General features: G+C 42.7%; 2 protein-coding genes across 16 annotated transcripts in view; one reads left to right on the forward strand and one right to left on the reverse strand.

Annotated features, from left to right (window-relative positions):
- The window catches only part of LOC140463685 (uncharacterized), a 140,903-nt gene that overhangs the window by 60,677 nt on the left and 64,890 nt on the right, over positions 1 to 15,336 (forward strand). The gene's annotated exons all lie outside the window — the stretch shown is intronic.
- Positions 9,074 to 15,336, reverse strand: part of LOC140463684 (NACHT, LRR and PYD domains-containing protein 3-like) — a 34,732-nt gene continuing 28,469 nt past the window's right edge. Inside the window, exons 8-9 of the mRNA XM_072558034.1 lie at positions 10,248 to 10,409; positions 9,074 to 9,525 (exon numbers count right to left, since the gene is read on the reverse strand). Coding sequence (XP_072414135.1) covers positions 9,438 to 9,525; positions 10,248 to 10,409 — 250 coding nt within the window. The 3' untranslated portion in view covers positions 9,074 to 9,437. The remainder of the gene's footprint in view (positions 9,526 to 10,247; positions 10,410 to 15,336) is intronic.

Genomic DNA, 15,336 nt, shown 5'->3' on the forward strand with positions numbered 1-15,336 from the left:
GGTTCACAAGTATGATCCCAGGAATGAAAAGCTGAACATATGAGGAATGTTTGAGGACACTGGAGTTAAGAAGGATGAGGGGTTTCTAGTTGAAACTTATAGAACATTGAATGATGTTGGGAACATGTTTCCATCGGTAGGAGAGAAAAGGAGCTGAGAGCATCACCTTATAGTAAAGGGAAGACCTTTTAGAAGGGACATAAGGAGAAACTTCTTCAGCCAGAGAGTGGTGAATCTATAAAAGTCATTGCCACAGAAGGACGTTGAGGCCAGGTCATTCAGTATATTTAAGACTGAGGTGTATAAGTTCTTGAGTATCAAGGGGCTCAAGGGTTACAGGGAAAATGTAGGGGAATGGAGTTGAGAAACATATCAGCCGTGATTGATTGGTAGTACAGACTCGATGGGCTGAATGGCCAAACTTGTGCTGTAAGGTAACAAATAACCCTCTCTCCGAGTTAACAATGCATGCACCAAAATCATTCTGCGCTATGATGTCAGCAGGAGCGTTTCCTTCAAAGGCTGGTCATCTCAGAATGCTGTATAACATGTTGTCTGAAGCAATAATCTTTGCAGCTCATCTGTGTGGGAAATAGAACCCACTCTTACTTCAATAATTTCAGTCCAAGACAAGATCTGAAGCAGCAGTATGGTTTATTATACTCTTGCAAGAGTGGTGTCTACAAGGTCGGCACACCGGGTTTAACGAGTATGCAACTTTTCTACAATTAATTTCTCTTTTCTCCTCCCATTGCTCCTCCTCTGTTTACATTTCCCACTACTCTAAACCCGGCACCCATTACTCTTGTTTATCTTTTGCCTTATCCGGCCTTGTGCGTGATAGAGTACACGTTTTGCTTGGCCGTTCCACATCCCGCTGTGGTCTATTGTTAGCATATATCCTCCTTCACTGCCATCTGCTTCCTTGCTTGCTAAAGCAACATTTCCTCCCATTTTCAATCCACACTGAGCCTTATGACCTCTTGATTGTGTGTTTTTTTTGTTTTTGCAGAAGCGGGAAGCAGATGCTTATAATTGTACGAGCATATCTGGCTTAATCTACACCCCCCTTCCTCCTCCATGATTCAGCCTTATGACTTTTGCAGACAACAACATTTGTAATTACTCCTCGCATCTGTCTTTGAGCACCATGATAACCTGCTAATAAGTGCAGTGAAACAAAGGTTGCTTAAGTACAATGAGACGTTTCACAAAACAAACAATTGAGTTCTGAGCTGCAGCTGATGACAGAGAAATTTTCTCACTTAGGAGCCGAAAGAATCCCACTGACAAATTCCAATTCTAATCCACTTGGAATGAGTTTCATAGCAGTACCTCTGCAGAGTCAAAATGTCTGTGAGCTTCAAGGAGCATAACGTGCTCAGTAGCTTCACAGGACAAAGCTGAGGTGGTGTCCTTTTGCTTGAAATAGCATGCTTTCAGACTTTGTTTAGAATCTGGATTGCAGGTCAAATGGTTATCTCGAGTATGTGCGATTATGATATTAACTAGTTTTTGTTGAAGAATGATGAAACTGAGCGACTTACTTCTGTTAATTGCATGAACAATGTTAAAAACAGAAAATCATTAGCTGCTGTGCTTTGATTGTTATGAGAGAAGACAGGTTATTCAAGGAGCTGCTGTGCGTGTTGGTTGGTTAGTTCAGCTGGTTACAGCGTGTTGGTCATTTAGCACCACGGTCATGGTTTCAATATCCGTATTGGCCGAGTTTGCAGTTATGAATTCAATGATATATGTTCTCGCTGGAGGTAGGTGCGTTTGTTTGTTTGTCCCTTCACCTTTTGCATGCAATTGAGATCCATCACGGTAAATCGTATTTCATGCCACAAAGTTTGCTATCGGAGTCATGTAGCTTGATCTGATTCATTCAGTAACTGAGCTGTGCTGCTATATTTCCACACAACATCCAAGTGTACAGCCTCCAAATGGAAGGCTCGTCTGCACAATGCAACACTTTCACAATTCAAGTGAAACTTTAAAACAAAAATATTTTCATAGAATCCCTAGTCTGTGGAAACAAGACCTTTGGCCCAACAGATCCACACCAACCCTCCGAAGAGTTACCCACTCCCCCTATATTTACCCGAATTAATGCAGCTAACCTATACATCCCTGAACACTATGGGCAATTTACCATGGCCAATTCATCTAACCTGCACATCTTTAGATTGTGGCAGGAAATGGGAGCACCCAGAGGAAATCTACACAGACACGGGGAGAATGTGTGAGTCCTGAAGGGCTCATGCCCGAAACGTCAATTCTCCTGCTCCTTGGATGCTGCCTGACCTGCTACGCTTTTCCAGCGACACATTTTCAGCAGCTGAATTCCACACAGTCACAGGATGTTAGAATTGAACCTGGGTCCCTGGTGCTATGAGGCAACAGAGCTGATCATTGCGCCACCATGTTGAAAGTCTCTCACCACCTTTCCTATGACAGTGAGTGGAACTAATTTCCCTGGTCCCCTCTCAAACATCTGTGTTAAAAGTGACAAATAATCCTTCCCCAGAGTTAACAACGCATGTAGCAATATCATTCTCCTCTTTGATGTCAATGGAAAAATTTCCGTCTACTTCCAGGCATTTGAGTAATATGACATAACATGCTGTTACGGTGTGGAGGTCTAACCCCCTTGCAAATTAAAGCCAAATGCCCAGAAAAGCTTGTCTCACCTAGTAGTCTGTTGAAATGTAAATGAGTGACAGAAAACCTTAAGTACCTCTATTTAAAGAAAAAAATAACGAATTATTTTTGTAATACTAATAGTGAACACTAAACAATAACTGCTAACAAATCCAATCCGCCTTGTTCTTAACTACTTAATATCTATCCACAACTTTGTATAAAACATGCTATCCAAAAACACACTTATTAAACACTACATTAACTTTATCTCAAGAACACACAGGCTTTGTCTTCTCTGTGGTATTCAATATTCAGTCTGCTGATTTCCCGGGTAGTGTTCTTTCTTTTTACTGCGAGTATGTTTTACATGAACGGGTAACTTTGATAGAGAGTGTTTTCTAATTTTTTTTGAGAACAAGATGGGCAGTTAGCACTTCTGCTTTATGGCAGTTGCTCAGCTGATCAGCGGAAGTTGCTCTCTGACGAATTTTCAAAATGCCTGTGCTTTTATATCCTCAACCTTCCGTTGGTCTGATGTTGTCAAAACAATAAATTCAAACTCGATTGGGTTTTCATATCATGGGCATACTTTAACTAATTGGTTAATTCGAATTGCTTTTAAAACAAGAACGAAAACTCCGAAAGCCATTTGCGACATGTATCTATTTGGGAATTGCTTGTCTCCCAGCCTTTCCATTCGGGCAGTTGAACCTGCACTTTAAGTTGACTTTAAAATTCAGGAACCACTTTCTGTTTTAAAGTGAAAATCCATGCTTTGTAACAATGCAATGCAGAGACCCTTCTTCAGAATTTGTTCAGCCAATTTTCCCAACTCTCTCCCCAACCATCAGTGGAATTAATTGTGATGAACCCCTTCAAGATTTTACATTGAATGTGGCCTGCCTCCAAGAGTTGCCAGGATTCCTTGATGCAACATTTCCATCAACTGCTGTTTGTTTCAGTCAGAAGGCAGAAATATTCTTAATATGTGGTCTGCAGCAATAATCTTAATAGCTTCTCTCTGTCCTGTGCAAATAACGGTCAAAAAAAATTGCGTAAGTAAGAAGCTTTTATCTCAAAAAGTACAACTGATTTGTGAGGTGTTTGCTGGTGTCAGGTAAACTTTCTGTTCGAGGAGCCATAAGAATCCTGTAGCAAGATCCAATTCCACTCCATGTCACATGACCTTCATGGCAAGTAACTCAGAAGAATATGAAGAACAAGGCAAATTATCAGTGAGCTTCACAAAACCCAAGCTCTGCAGCATTTGAAATGAGCTCCTTAATAGGAAAGAAAATATAAAATTGCCGAGCAAGTGGGGATTTTTTGCACTTTATTGTTTTTGCATTTTGTTGAAAGTTTGGATTGAGAAGCAAATGATTATTGACAATATGTTTACTTGTGACATCATGACTTTTTGTAGCTGACCGCTGATGAAATTGATTCATGATTACAGCATGGCACTAATAATGTGAAGGCCATGGTTTAATTCCCATACTGTTCTGTTGTGCTACATTTCAATTAATCTTGCAACTGTGTGCATTTTGAACCACATGCACGTGACAGAATTTTGAGTTCTCAGCTTCCCTTGTCTTCCCTGTTTCCATATAATTGAGATATAATGGACAACATCAGGTTATATGCATTTTTTTTTCCAATTTGCAGAGTCTGCTACCACCTGTGTAAGAGAGGGCCAACAATTTGAGACAAGAGACACCTTTTGAATGTTTTTCAGGCTGTCTTCCCCACAATCACCAGTGGACCTAATTATTCTTGACCCTTTTCAAAACTTTAAGTAGAATGTAACAAATAAGGCTCTCCCATAGGCTTATTTCCTAATATCGTGCTACTTTTTGATGCAGATTTGTATTTCCATCAACTTCTAGATCTTTAAGTAAAATGACATAAGCATTCTTTACTGTTACATACAGCAATAATCTTTGCAGCTTTTCTCTGTCCTTGACACAAGCTGCAGGATGGTATAATAATTTGCTATAAAATGTTGTCTAAAGATTAGTGTTAGCAAGCCTCCTTGTTCATGAAAATTTAACTTGTGTTTTGAGCTGTGCGCTGACAACAGAGTTAGAAACAATACGAGTGGAACCAACTATTATTGCATTGACCATGATGGGGAAGTGATACGGAAAACTGAGAGGGAATATAAATGGTCATTGAGAGGGACCATGGTTAATCCATGACTGTCAGCATGGATTTGTGAAGGGCATGTTATTTCTGATGAACTTGACTGTCATTCTGTGAATGAACAAGAATGATTGATGGAGGGTGTGTTTGTAATGCAGAGCTCATGGTTCTATTTTTGAACTTGTGTTGAACTAGCTCAGCTGGAGGTGTATCAGATTGACAATGTAAAAATCTGTGGTTTAAGTTTGTGTTATTAATCATATTGTGAAATTTTACTAATGCACAAACAACGCACGAAACAGCCTCTTTCGGTATTGTATGTATTCTGTAAATCTCAGGTCTGTTTCCATTCTGTATGACTATATTATTCTAAGACTGTGGAGACAGCTTTAGTTGTGTGTCTGAGCTAGAAATATATGGAAGCCATCACCAGCTAATTGTGAAAAGTGATTCATCCGTCCATCCCAATGCCGAACTTAGCAGCACGTTCACCCTGGAGATTTGCTGTTCATGTGGTGAATCTATGCAAAAGGATCTACTCAGTTTTTTCTTTCTAAAACCCACCAATTCAAATGATCCAGTGACTGGTCAGTTCATTCTATGTGTAGGGAGAGTTATCTTGTTCTTTTCAGCATGATGGGTTCCCATGTGACTGCACAGGATAGTGCTCTGGACCCAACCAACCCCCGTCAAGATATATTCAGAATATAATTTAGGCCATAACTTTTTTTTATTAGATCCTAATTTTTACACTAGAGTTTAAATACATACAACATAAAATAAGTAATTACTTTACTGTAAGCTTTACTGTAACTCTATCTAAATGCTTAACAACGCAAAAGATGTATTAACTACTACTATTTAACTGTTGCAATGTAGTAACAACCAATAAGCACATCCTTGGTAAAAGCAAACGTAGATAAAACAGACTGTCTCACATAGAATTCTAGCAGCAGCAAGAGAACACTCAATCATTACCTGTAACAAGTGAGCAAACAAAAAGCTTCAATATCCAGCTTCAAGACGTCAGTAGTCCCTACTGAAAAGCTACAGCTAAAAGTTTTGGTTCTGTGGGAGCCTGACCCCACTCATTCGGGCTGTTTCTATTCTTCTAATTTAAAAAAAAGGAAACTCTAAGGCCTCACAAGTTGTTTACTTTATTGGATTCAAATAGACATTGCACCGTTGATTTAAAACTGTTCTTTAAACAAAAAAAGCACAAAATACATTCCTTAATCCCATAGTATCATCACATTGAGTCATCAATATACAAGATGATGTGATTAAGGTGCTCCTTTAACAAGGTTATGTAAGTTCTTGTCTTTTTTCTCAGAGAGGTTGTAAATGACACAGAGGCTGAAATATTTGGGGTATAGAGTTTTAGGGCCAATTTGATAATAGCTAACAGATACTGCCTCAGGCAGAGGCTTTCAAGTTTTAAAAAAGACACTTGTACAATGACAGGGGTGTGGCCTTTTCTCCCAGTTCAGCTTTTCTCTGGTTTGGTTTGGTTTGGTTTTTAGCAGTAGTGTGAAAAAGGCTGCTGGACCCAAAGAAATAGGTCCAGGCTGCTGCTCCCTCTCTGATTTCTATCCTGTAAGAACTTGTGTTTAATTTTACATTTTGTGCCAAGGGGTGTTTGTCAGGATTATTGCAAGTATTTGGAACAGCATCATTAAGTCAGGATGATCTGTTTGGCTTTTGGAGAGGCAGTTATTCAGTGTTATGTTTGTGTTGTTTGTGTTTCATTCAGTAATCTTGTAAATAAACTCTGTTTTGACCAGCTGATCTGGTTTGACCTGGAATATCCACTGTACACTTGCTTAAAACAACTAGCAAAGTTAGGGTCTGGTCTACCTTCTTGAAATGTTTTGAGGGGTCTGACCCAGTCCATAATGATGGCTTCTTATTAAAAATCTCTAGACTTATGCTGATAGTATACTTTAATATGCAGAGGACTCAATTATACAAACAAGATGGGCGGGCACATTTTCGTTCGGCTAATTGATTATTCGGTTAATCGATTCAATGCCTTTCCTATGGGGCTCGGAGTTTTGTGTAAAGTCTGCTCCCTGTTGAGGATACAAGACAGCATCACAGTGTGTGCAAGCCTCTGCGCCTCCTCCCGCCCCCAACCCTTGTCCAACATTATCCTCCCCCCCTCACTCACCCACCAACACCATCCAGTTCCAGCTTTGCCCTGTACAGGATAATGTTGGAGAGATTATCTGGGGAAGGCAGATTTAGTGTAGAACTCCAGGGAAAGTGTGGGAAGAGAGCGAGATATAGAAGGTGGGAGGTCAGTCATTTAGAAACCGTGCCTGTGCTCCCATCAGTCCAGGGCTGTTCACAGCAGCATTTTTAATCACTGTAAACAAAAGATGCGATCAGTGTTAGACACACTTCTTTGGTGTAGTGTTTGTGTCGGGACCTCAAGATCTCCTTCAGATAATCCGATTTTCGGATAATTGCGGTTCTTCTGTAATACATTGACTCTCAGCATGCAAGCAGTGACTATTATAGTTCCATTTCTCCTTTCCTGCCAACTAATGCCTCCATCTTCCTTTATCAAACTCAAGACAACAAGTGTGCAATTAAATTACTGCTAGGTCTTTCTATCTTATTGAAATTTTCTTGTAAGAGTACCCATATCACTTGCATCGATAAGCAACTTGAATGTATTTCCATAATTAGGTGTGGCTAACACTGGGGCAATGGTAAATACAACTTACAGGCTGTCAAATGTCTTCCGACCTTTCTTCAGTGACTAAAATTATTTGCACATCTTCAATAAGAGGCATGGAACTGACTCAAATGTTAATTAAACAAACATTTATTTAATTTAAAAAAGAAAAGAACTGCAGATGCTGAAACTCAGGAACAGAAATACTAATTGCTGGAAAATCTCAACTGGTATGCCAGCATATATGGAGAGAAAGCAGAGTTACTACTTCTGGTCCAGTGAGCCTTTTTCAGGAGTGACAGTAGATGTGAATGAAATGCTTTTTTTTGCAGGACATTGGGTGGGGGTTGGGGGGGGGCGGAGGTGGTGGGGGAAGGAGTAAGCAATAAGGGGAGATATAGCACTAAGAACCAGAATAGCAGTTGGATAGACACAGGAGTCTATAACTGTCAGCCAAGAGAATGAGTAGCTGCTAATGAGGCCTATTAGTGTCAAAGAATGGGTAATGTATTCTGACCATGTGATAACAAGGCCTAGCATATGGCATTGGAGTAAGGACATGGGAGAAGTGCCTCATGCATTGATATTGCTGAGCTTGATATTTAGTACAGAAGTCAATCGATTTCCCAGCAAATAATGAGGTGTTATTCTTCCAGCTTTCGCTGAGCTTCAGGGGAGCACTGCATCAAGTCTGAAACAGAGATTTTGGCCAGTGAACAATGTGGTGTGTTAAAGTGGCAAGCAACTGGAAGTTTAGGGTCCATTTTGTGGACTGAACAAAGGTGTTTTGCAAAGCAGTCACACAATTTACACTTTGTTTCTCAAATGAGGAGACAACATTGTGAGCAGCCAATACTGCTGTGGTCTGAACTCTGGGATGCAGAGATCCTGATCGAGTCTGTCAGATGCCTGATCTAACCTGGCAAAGGCCTCTGAAGACTGCACAAAAGGCCTTTACCCACTTTGTAAATGGCCCTCTCCTGGAACAAAAAAATCCTACCTACTTTGTCAAAGCCTCTTTTCTAGTCTGTCAAAGACCTCAATCCAGCAACAAAAGACCTTATCCGATCTGTCCAAGCCCATTATGTGGCTTGTCAAAGCCCCTCTCCAGTGGCACTGGCCTCTATTCAGTCTGTCAGAGGCCACTGTCTGACCTGCCAAAGACCCGATCCAGGCTGTCAAAAGGCCCAGTCCATTCTGTGAAAAGCCCCATATCGTCCTGACAAAATCTCCTATCAAAGGACAAAGACCTTGAGATGACGACAGGTGCCCCTTTCCTGTCTCTTTAAGGTCTTAATCTGTTCTTCCAAAGAACTTGATCTAACCAGACAATGTCACCCGTGTATTATGTGAAAGGCTTCAATGCAATCTGACAACAATTCCATTAATGGTGATACTGTAAATTTTAAAAATTTCAATAACTGTTTCAATTCTGGAACAATCAGCAATAATACTTACTGGAAAAAACTGCATCCTGAGATGAAAAGACTGTTATAAACGAATTAAAAGTAATGTGCTAATTGACCATCCCTCTGAAGGATAGTCGAAGTAACATAAGTAAGCTGTTTCCTGGTTGGAACAACTGTTTGATAAACTACTGCCTCATGAAAAATAGACAATTAAGATTGCCTGCTGAAAGAATGGCCTGCTGTGAAGGGGTTGATTGGAGGAAAGCTTTGTTTACAGTAGTTAGTGCTGATTGTAACAATAAACTACAGACCTGATGCCTCCAGAAGTGTAATCGATATTGTGGGTGAAAGGATCTAAAGAATCATCAATAATGTCACATCAGCAACTTCATATCAGCATCCAGAGACCAAAGCTGTTGTTTGAAATCGTAGCTAAATTCCAATATTAATCAGCTAAAAGCTGAGTAGAGTTGCAAGGCTGCTTTGTCTGTTTTCTTTTCAAAGCACATATTGTCAATGTAAGTTAAGTCAAGTTGCAGCAAGGTGGCAATCTTGAGTCAGACAGACACCACCAGCCCTGTTCTGGATTCGTGCAGTGATCTCAGCTGACTTTTTGCTGCTCCGCTGAATTGATTCCAAGTCAACCTTGAGCAATGTTTAAAAAGAAACGCAATATAAATGATTGGAAAGCATTTCAGACCCTCACATGTATGTACTTTCCCCTCAATGAGTTATCCCTATGATAATCAGTACAATAGAACTGGATCCTCAGGCTTCTACTTGTTCACCTCTGAAATAGGAATCTGAATTATTCACCTTTTTATGCATATTGCTGAAGGTTATATTGTGATTGGGAATTAAGTCTGGATCTTACTTTGCCCATTTAATTATTGAAAGCATTGAAACATTTTCCCAATGCGATTTGGTAAAGTTAACCAATGAATCAAATTCATTTGATTGTGTTCTGAATGTGTTTATAAAGTCACCGAATCCACGACAGATTACTTTGTACTTGCACTCGATATTATGTAAGGTTATTGTAATGCATGTTTAATACAGGTCATGTCTGTCAGCAGGAGGTCACATCTCCCAGTTTACCTGTGCCCATTCTGAAGCTGTTTCATGAAGTAATGTCCCTCATTCCTGTAAAGTGTTAAGACAGTGAACGCTGGGTTTACCATGAATCTTATTCAAAACACTATCTAGTAAATTGGTTGTCTGTTACACTCAACTCAATGCTTCGTCTCAGTGATTGTGTGTGAGCTTCTGACCACTTTGCCCAGCTAGAGTTTCATACTGGTGAAGGTGGATATATTGACATCTATCATTTAGAGAGCACCAGTCCTTGGATGCTCATTAATACTCACGAGATTTTTTGCAATGTAGTACAGCATTTGATCAGTTGACTGAAGGGTGCAGCAGATCGGAACCGGTTCCGTTGTAGATCCAATTCTATTATCGACAAGTTGGTACTGAAAGCTGTGGCTAGTACCTCGGCACAATCGTCTGTCAGTCCATTTATGTTCAACCTAAAAAGAGTGTACATACTTTGGTTAAAAAGTATGTAATTAAAAGACACATTGTTCCAATAAATGAGAATGTGAGCTCTATTAACTGAATTGACTCATTAAAATTTCTGGCACAAAATCATGCACCTATCCCATAGTGTTAATGCTCAGTACTAATGATCAAGAAAGTAACTTCTTCAGCTAACAATCACTTCACTCGACACAGTCAATGAATTCCCAAGTGATGTTTTAGAAATCGAAGAGCTACAATGTCAACATTGAAAATATGTAACTGTGAAAGTGTTGGCTGAAATCCATAAGAGGCCATTGCATTGTCCTATGCATCTGAGTTCTCCATAATTACACCTCAGAACTCTGGCTAGTGCTGCTGCCTCACAGCACAAGGGACCCAGGTTCAACTCCAGCCTTGGGCAACGGTCTGTGGAGTTTGCACATTCTCCCCAAGTCTGCGTGGGTTTCCTCCCGGTGCTTTGGTTTCCTCCAACAATCCAAAAAAGATGTGCAGGTCAGGTGAATTGGCCATGCTAAATTGCCCATAGTGTTAGATGCATTAATAAGATGTAAATGTAGGGAAATGTGTCTGGGTAGATTACTCTTCGGAGGGTCAATGTGGACCTGTTGGGTCAAATGGCCTGTTTTCATACTGTAGGGAATCTAATCTAATCTAACTGTCAGTAATACTCCTGAAAAGCCTATAGAACATAGAATAATACAGCACAGAGCACGCCCTTCGGCCCTCGATGTTGCACCGACCTATGGACTATTCTCAGCTTGTCCCCCTACACTATCTCATCATCATCCATGTGCTTATCCAAAGATTGTTTAAGTCTCCCTAATGTGGCTGAGTTGACTACATTGACAGGTAGGGCATTCCACACCCTTACCACTCTGAGTAAAGAACCTGCCTCTGACATCTGTCTTAAATCTATTACCCCTCAATTTGTAGGTATGCCCCCTCGTACTAGCTGACGTCATCATTCTAGAAAAAAGTCTTTCACTGTCTACCCTTTCTAACCCTCTGATCATCTTGTATGTCTCTATCAAATCCCCTCTTAGCCTTCTTCTTTTCAATGAGAACAGACCCAAGTCCCTCAGCCTTTCCTCATAAGACCTTCCCTCCAGACCAGGCAACATCCTGGTAAATATCCTCTGCACCTTTTCCAATGTTTCCACATCCTTCCCGAAATGTGGCTGTGGAACTCAATCCTTCAATGAATGAAACCTAACGCACCGTATGCCTTCTTAACTGCACTGTCAACCTGGGTGGCAACTTTCAAGGGTCTATGTACATGGACTCCAAGATCCCTCTGCACATCCACACTACCAAGAATCTGTCTATTGATCCAGTACTCTGCCTTCCTGTTATTCTTCCCAAGTGCATCACCTCACATTTAGCTGCATTGAACTCCATTTGCCACCTCTCAGCTCAATTCTGCAGTTTATCCAAGTCCCCCTGCAACATGTAGCATTCTTCCAAACTGTCCACCGACTTTAGTGTCATCTACATAGAACATAGAACATAGAACAATACAGCACAGAACAGGCCCTTCAGCCCACGATGTTGTGCTGAACTTCTATCCTAGATTAAGCACCCATCCATGTACCTATCCAAATGCCGCTTAAAGGTCGCCAATGAATCTGACTCTACCACTCCCTCGGGCAGCGCATTCCATGCCCCCACCACTCTCTGGGTAAAGAACCCACCCCTGACATCTCCCCTATACCTTCCACCCTTCACCTTAAATTTATGTCCCCTTGTAACACTCTGTTGTACCCGGGGAAAAAGTTTCTGACTGTCTACTCTATCTATTCCTCTATCAAGTCACCCCTCATCCTTCGCCGTTCCAACGAGAAAAGGCCGAGAACTCTCAACCTATCCTCGTACGACCTACTCTCCATTCCAGGCAACATCCTGGTAAATCTTCTCTGCACCCTCTCCAAAGCTTCCACATCTTTCCTCAAGTGAGGTGACCAGAACTGCACACAGTACTCCAAATGTGGCCTAACCAAAGTCCTGTACAGCTGCAACATCACCTCACGACTCCTGAATTCAATTCCTCTGCTAATGAACGATAATACTCCATAGGCCTTCTTACAAACTCTATCCACCTGAGTGGCAACCTTCAAAGATCTATGTACATAGACCCCAAGATCCCTCTGTTCCTCCACCTGACCAAGAACCCTACCATTAACCCTGTATTCCGCATTCTTATTTGTTCTTCCAAAATGGACAACCTCACACTTGGCAGGGTTGAACTCCATCTGCCACTCCTCAGCCCAGCTCTGCATCATATCTAAGTCCCTCTGCAGCCGACAACAGCCCTCCTCACTGTCCACAACTCCACCTATCTTTGTATCATCTGCAAATTTACTGACCCACCCTTCGACTCCCTCATCTAAGTCATTAATAAAAATTACAAACAAATTTACTAATCCATCCACCTATGCCTGCATCGAAGTCATTTATAAAACTGACAAACATCAGTGGTCCCAATACAGATCCTTGTGGCACACCACTAGTAATCGGACTCCGGGCTGAATATTTTCCATCAACCAACACTTCTTTCAAGATCCTCCACTTCACGCTTGCAGCAATGCGCCGGCACCTAACCTCACTACAGTCAGCACTGCCTCAGCTGAGGACCACACTCTCTCAGAATTGCAAAGGACCCACTCTGTACTACATCCTCAGGAGAATTCATACTCTCAACAAATAGTATTTCAATACCATCTCAAACATCAAAAACTGTAAGTATAACAAACTTTTATCTACACACCTCCCTAACCAGCGCTCCTCCAACATTCCAGAAGATTCCCCTGGCCTCGGAATTTACTCAGATGCTATTAGGCAAGCGGCTGGTACAGCTACCACCCCCACACTGATTGATGATGTCACTTCCGCCCCAATGATGGCCACTCCCACAACCACTTTCACCCCTCACAATTCCTTATGCATCACATGTGACATCACTTCCACCCCTCACATCATCGCTGATGCCACATGCTCAGTGACCTACCTAGACACTGTCCTATCCCCCCTAGTCCAGGAACTCCCCACATATGTTCGGGACACCACCCACGCCGTCCATGTCCTCCAAGACTTCCGTTTCCCCGGCCCCCAACGGCTCACCTTCACCATGGATATCCAATCCCTCTACACCTCCATCTGCCATGACCAGGGCCTCCAAGCCCTCCATTTTTTCCTTTCCAGACGTCCCCAACAGTACCCTTCCACCGACACTCTCATTCGTTTGGCCGAACTGGTCCTCACCCTTAACAATTTCTCCTTTGAATCCTCCCACTTCCTCCAGACCAAAGGGGTAGCCATGGGCACACGTATGGGCCCCAGCTATGCCTGTCTCTTTGTTGGCTACGTAGAGCAGTTGATCTTCCGTAATTACACCAGCACCACTCCCCACCTCTTCCTCCGCTACATTGATGAGTGCATTGGCGCCACCTCGTGCTCCCACGAGGAGGTTGAGCAATTCATCAACTTCACCAACACATTCCACCCTGACCTTAAATTTACCTGGATCATCTCTGACACCTCCCTCCCCTTCCTGGATCTCTCCATCTCCATTAATGACGACCGACTTGACACTGACATTTTTGACAAACCCACTGACTCCCACAGCTACCTGGATTACACCTCTTCCCACCCTACCTCTTGCAAAAATGCCATCCCATATTCCCAATTCCTCCGCCTCCGTCGTATCTGCTCCCAGGAGGACCAGTTCCACCACAGAACACACCAGATGGCCTCCTTCTTTAGAGACCGCAATTTCCCTTCCCACGTGGTTAAAGATGCCCTCCAATGCATCTCGTCCACATCCCACACCTCCGCCCTCAGATCCCACCCCTCCACCCGTAACAAGGACAGAATGCCCCTGGTGCTCACCTTCCAGCCTACCAACCTTTGCACAAACCAAATCATCCGCCGACATTTCCACCACCTCCAAAAAGACCTCACCACCAGGAATATATTTCCCTCCCCACCCCTTTCCACCTTTTGCAAAGACCGTTCCCTCCATGACTACCTGGTCAGGTCCACGCACCCCCCTACAACCCACCCTCCCATCCTGGCACTTTCCCCTGCCACTGTAGGAACAGTAAAACCTGCCACACCTCCTCCCTCACCTCTATCCAATGCCCTAAAGGAGCCTTCCACATCCATCAAAGTTTTACTTGCACATCCACTAATATCATTTATTGTATCCATTGCTCCCAATGCGGTCTTCTCTACATTGGGGAGACTGGGCGCCTCCTAGCAGAGCGCTTTCGGGAACATCTCTGGGACACCCGGACCAATCAACCACACCGCCCCATTTTAACTCTCCCTCCCACTCTGCCGAGGACATAGAGGTCCTGTGCCTCCTTCACCGCCGCTCCCTCACCACCAGACACCTGGAGGAAGAACGCCTCATCTTCCGCCTCGGAACACTTCAACCCCAGGGCATCAATGTGGACTTCAACAATTTCCTCATTTCCCCTTCCCCCACCTCACCCCAGTTCCAAACTTCCAGCTCAGCACTGTCTCCTTGACTTGTCCAGACTTGTCCTACCTGCCTATCTCCATTTCCACCTATCCACTCCACCCTCTCCTCCCTGACCTTCATCCCCTCCCCCACTCACCCATTGTACTCTATGCTACTTTCTCTCCACCCCCACTCTCCTCTAGCTTATCTCTCCACGCTTCAGACTCACTGTCTGTATTCCTGATAGAACATAGAACAGGCCCTTCGGCCCACGATGTTGTGCTGAACGTCTATCCTAGATTAAGCACCCATCCATGTACCTATCCAAATGCAGCTTAAAGGTCGCCAATGATTCTGACTCTACCACTCCCACGGGCAGCGCATTCCATGCCCCCACCACTCTCTGGGTAAAGAACCCACCCCTGACATCTCCCCTATACCTTCCACCCTTC

The sequence above is a fragment of the Chiloscyllium punctatum genome, chromosome 38 (genome assembly GCF_047496795.1).
Source record: "Chiloscyllium punctatum isolate Juve2018m chromosome 38, sChiPun1.3, whole genome shotgun sequence".
In the NCBI taxonomy this organism is placed as follows: domain Eukaryota; kingdom Metazoa; phylum Chordata; class Chondrichthyes; order Orectolobiformes; family Hemiscylliidae; genus Chiloscyllium; species Chiloscyllium punctatum.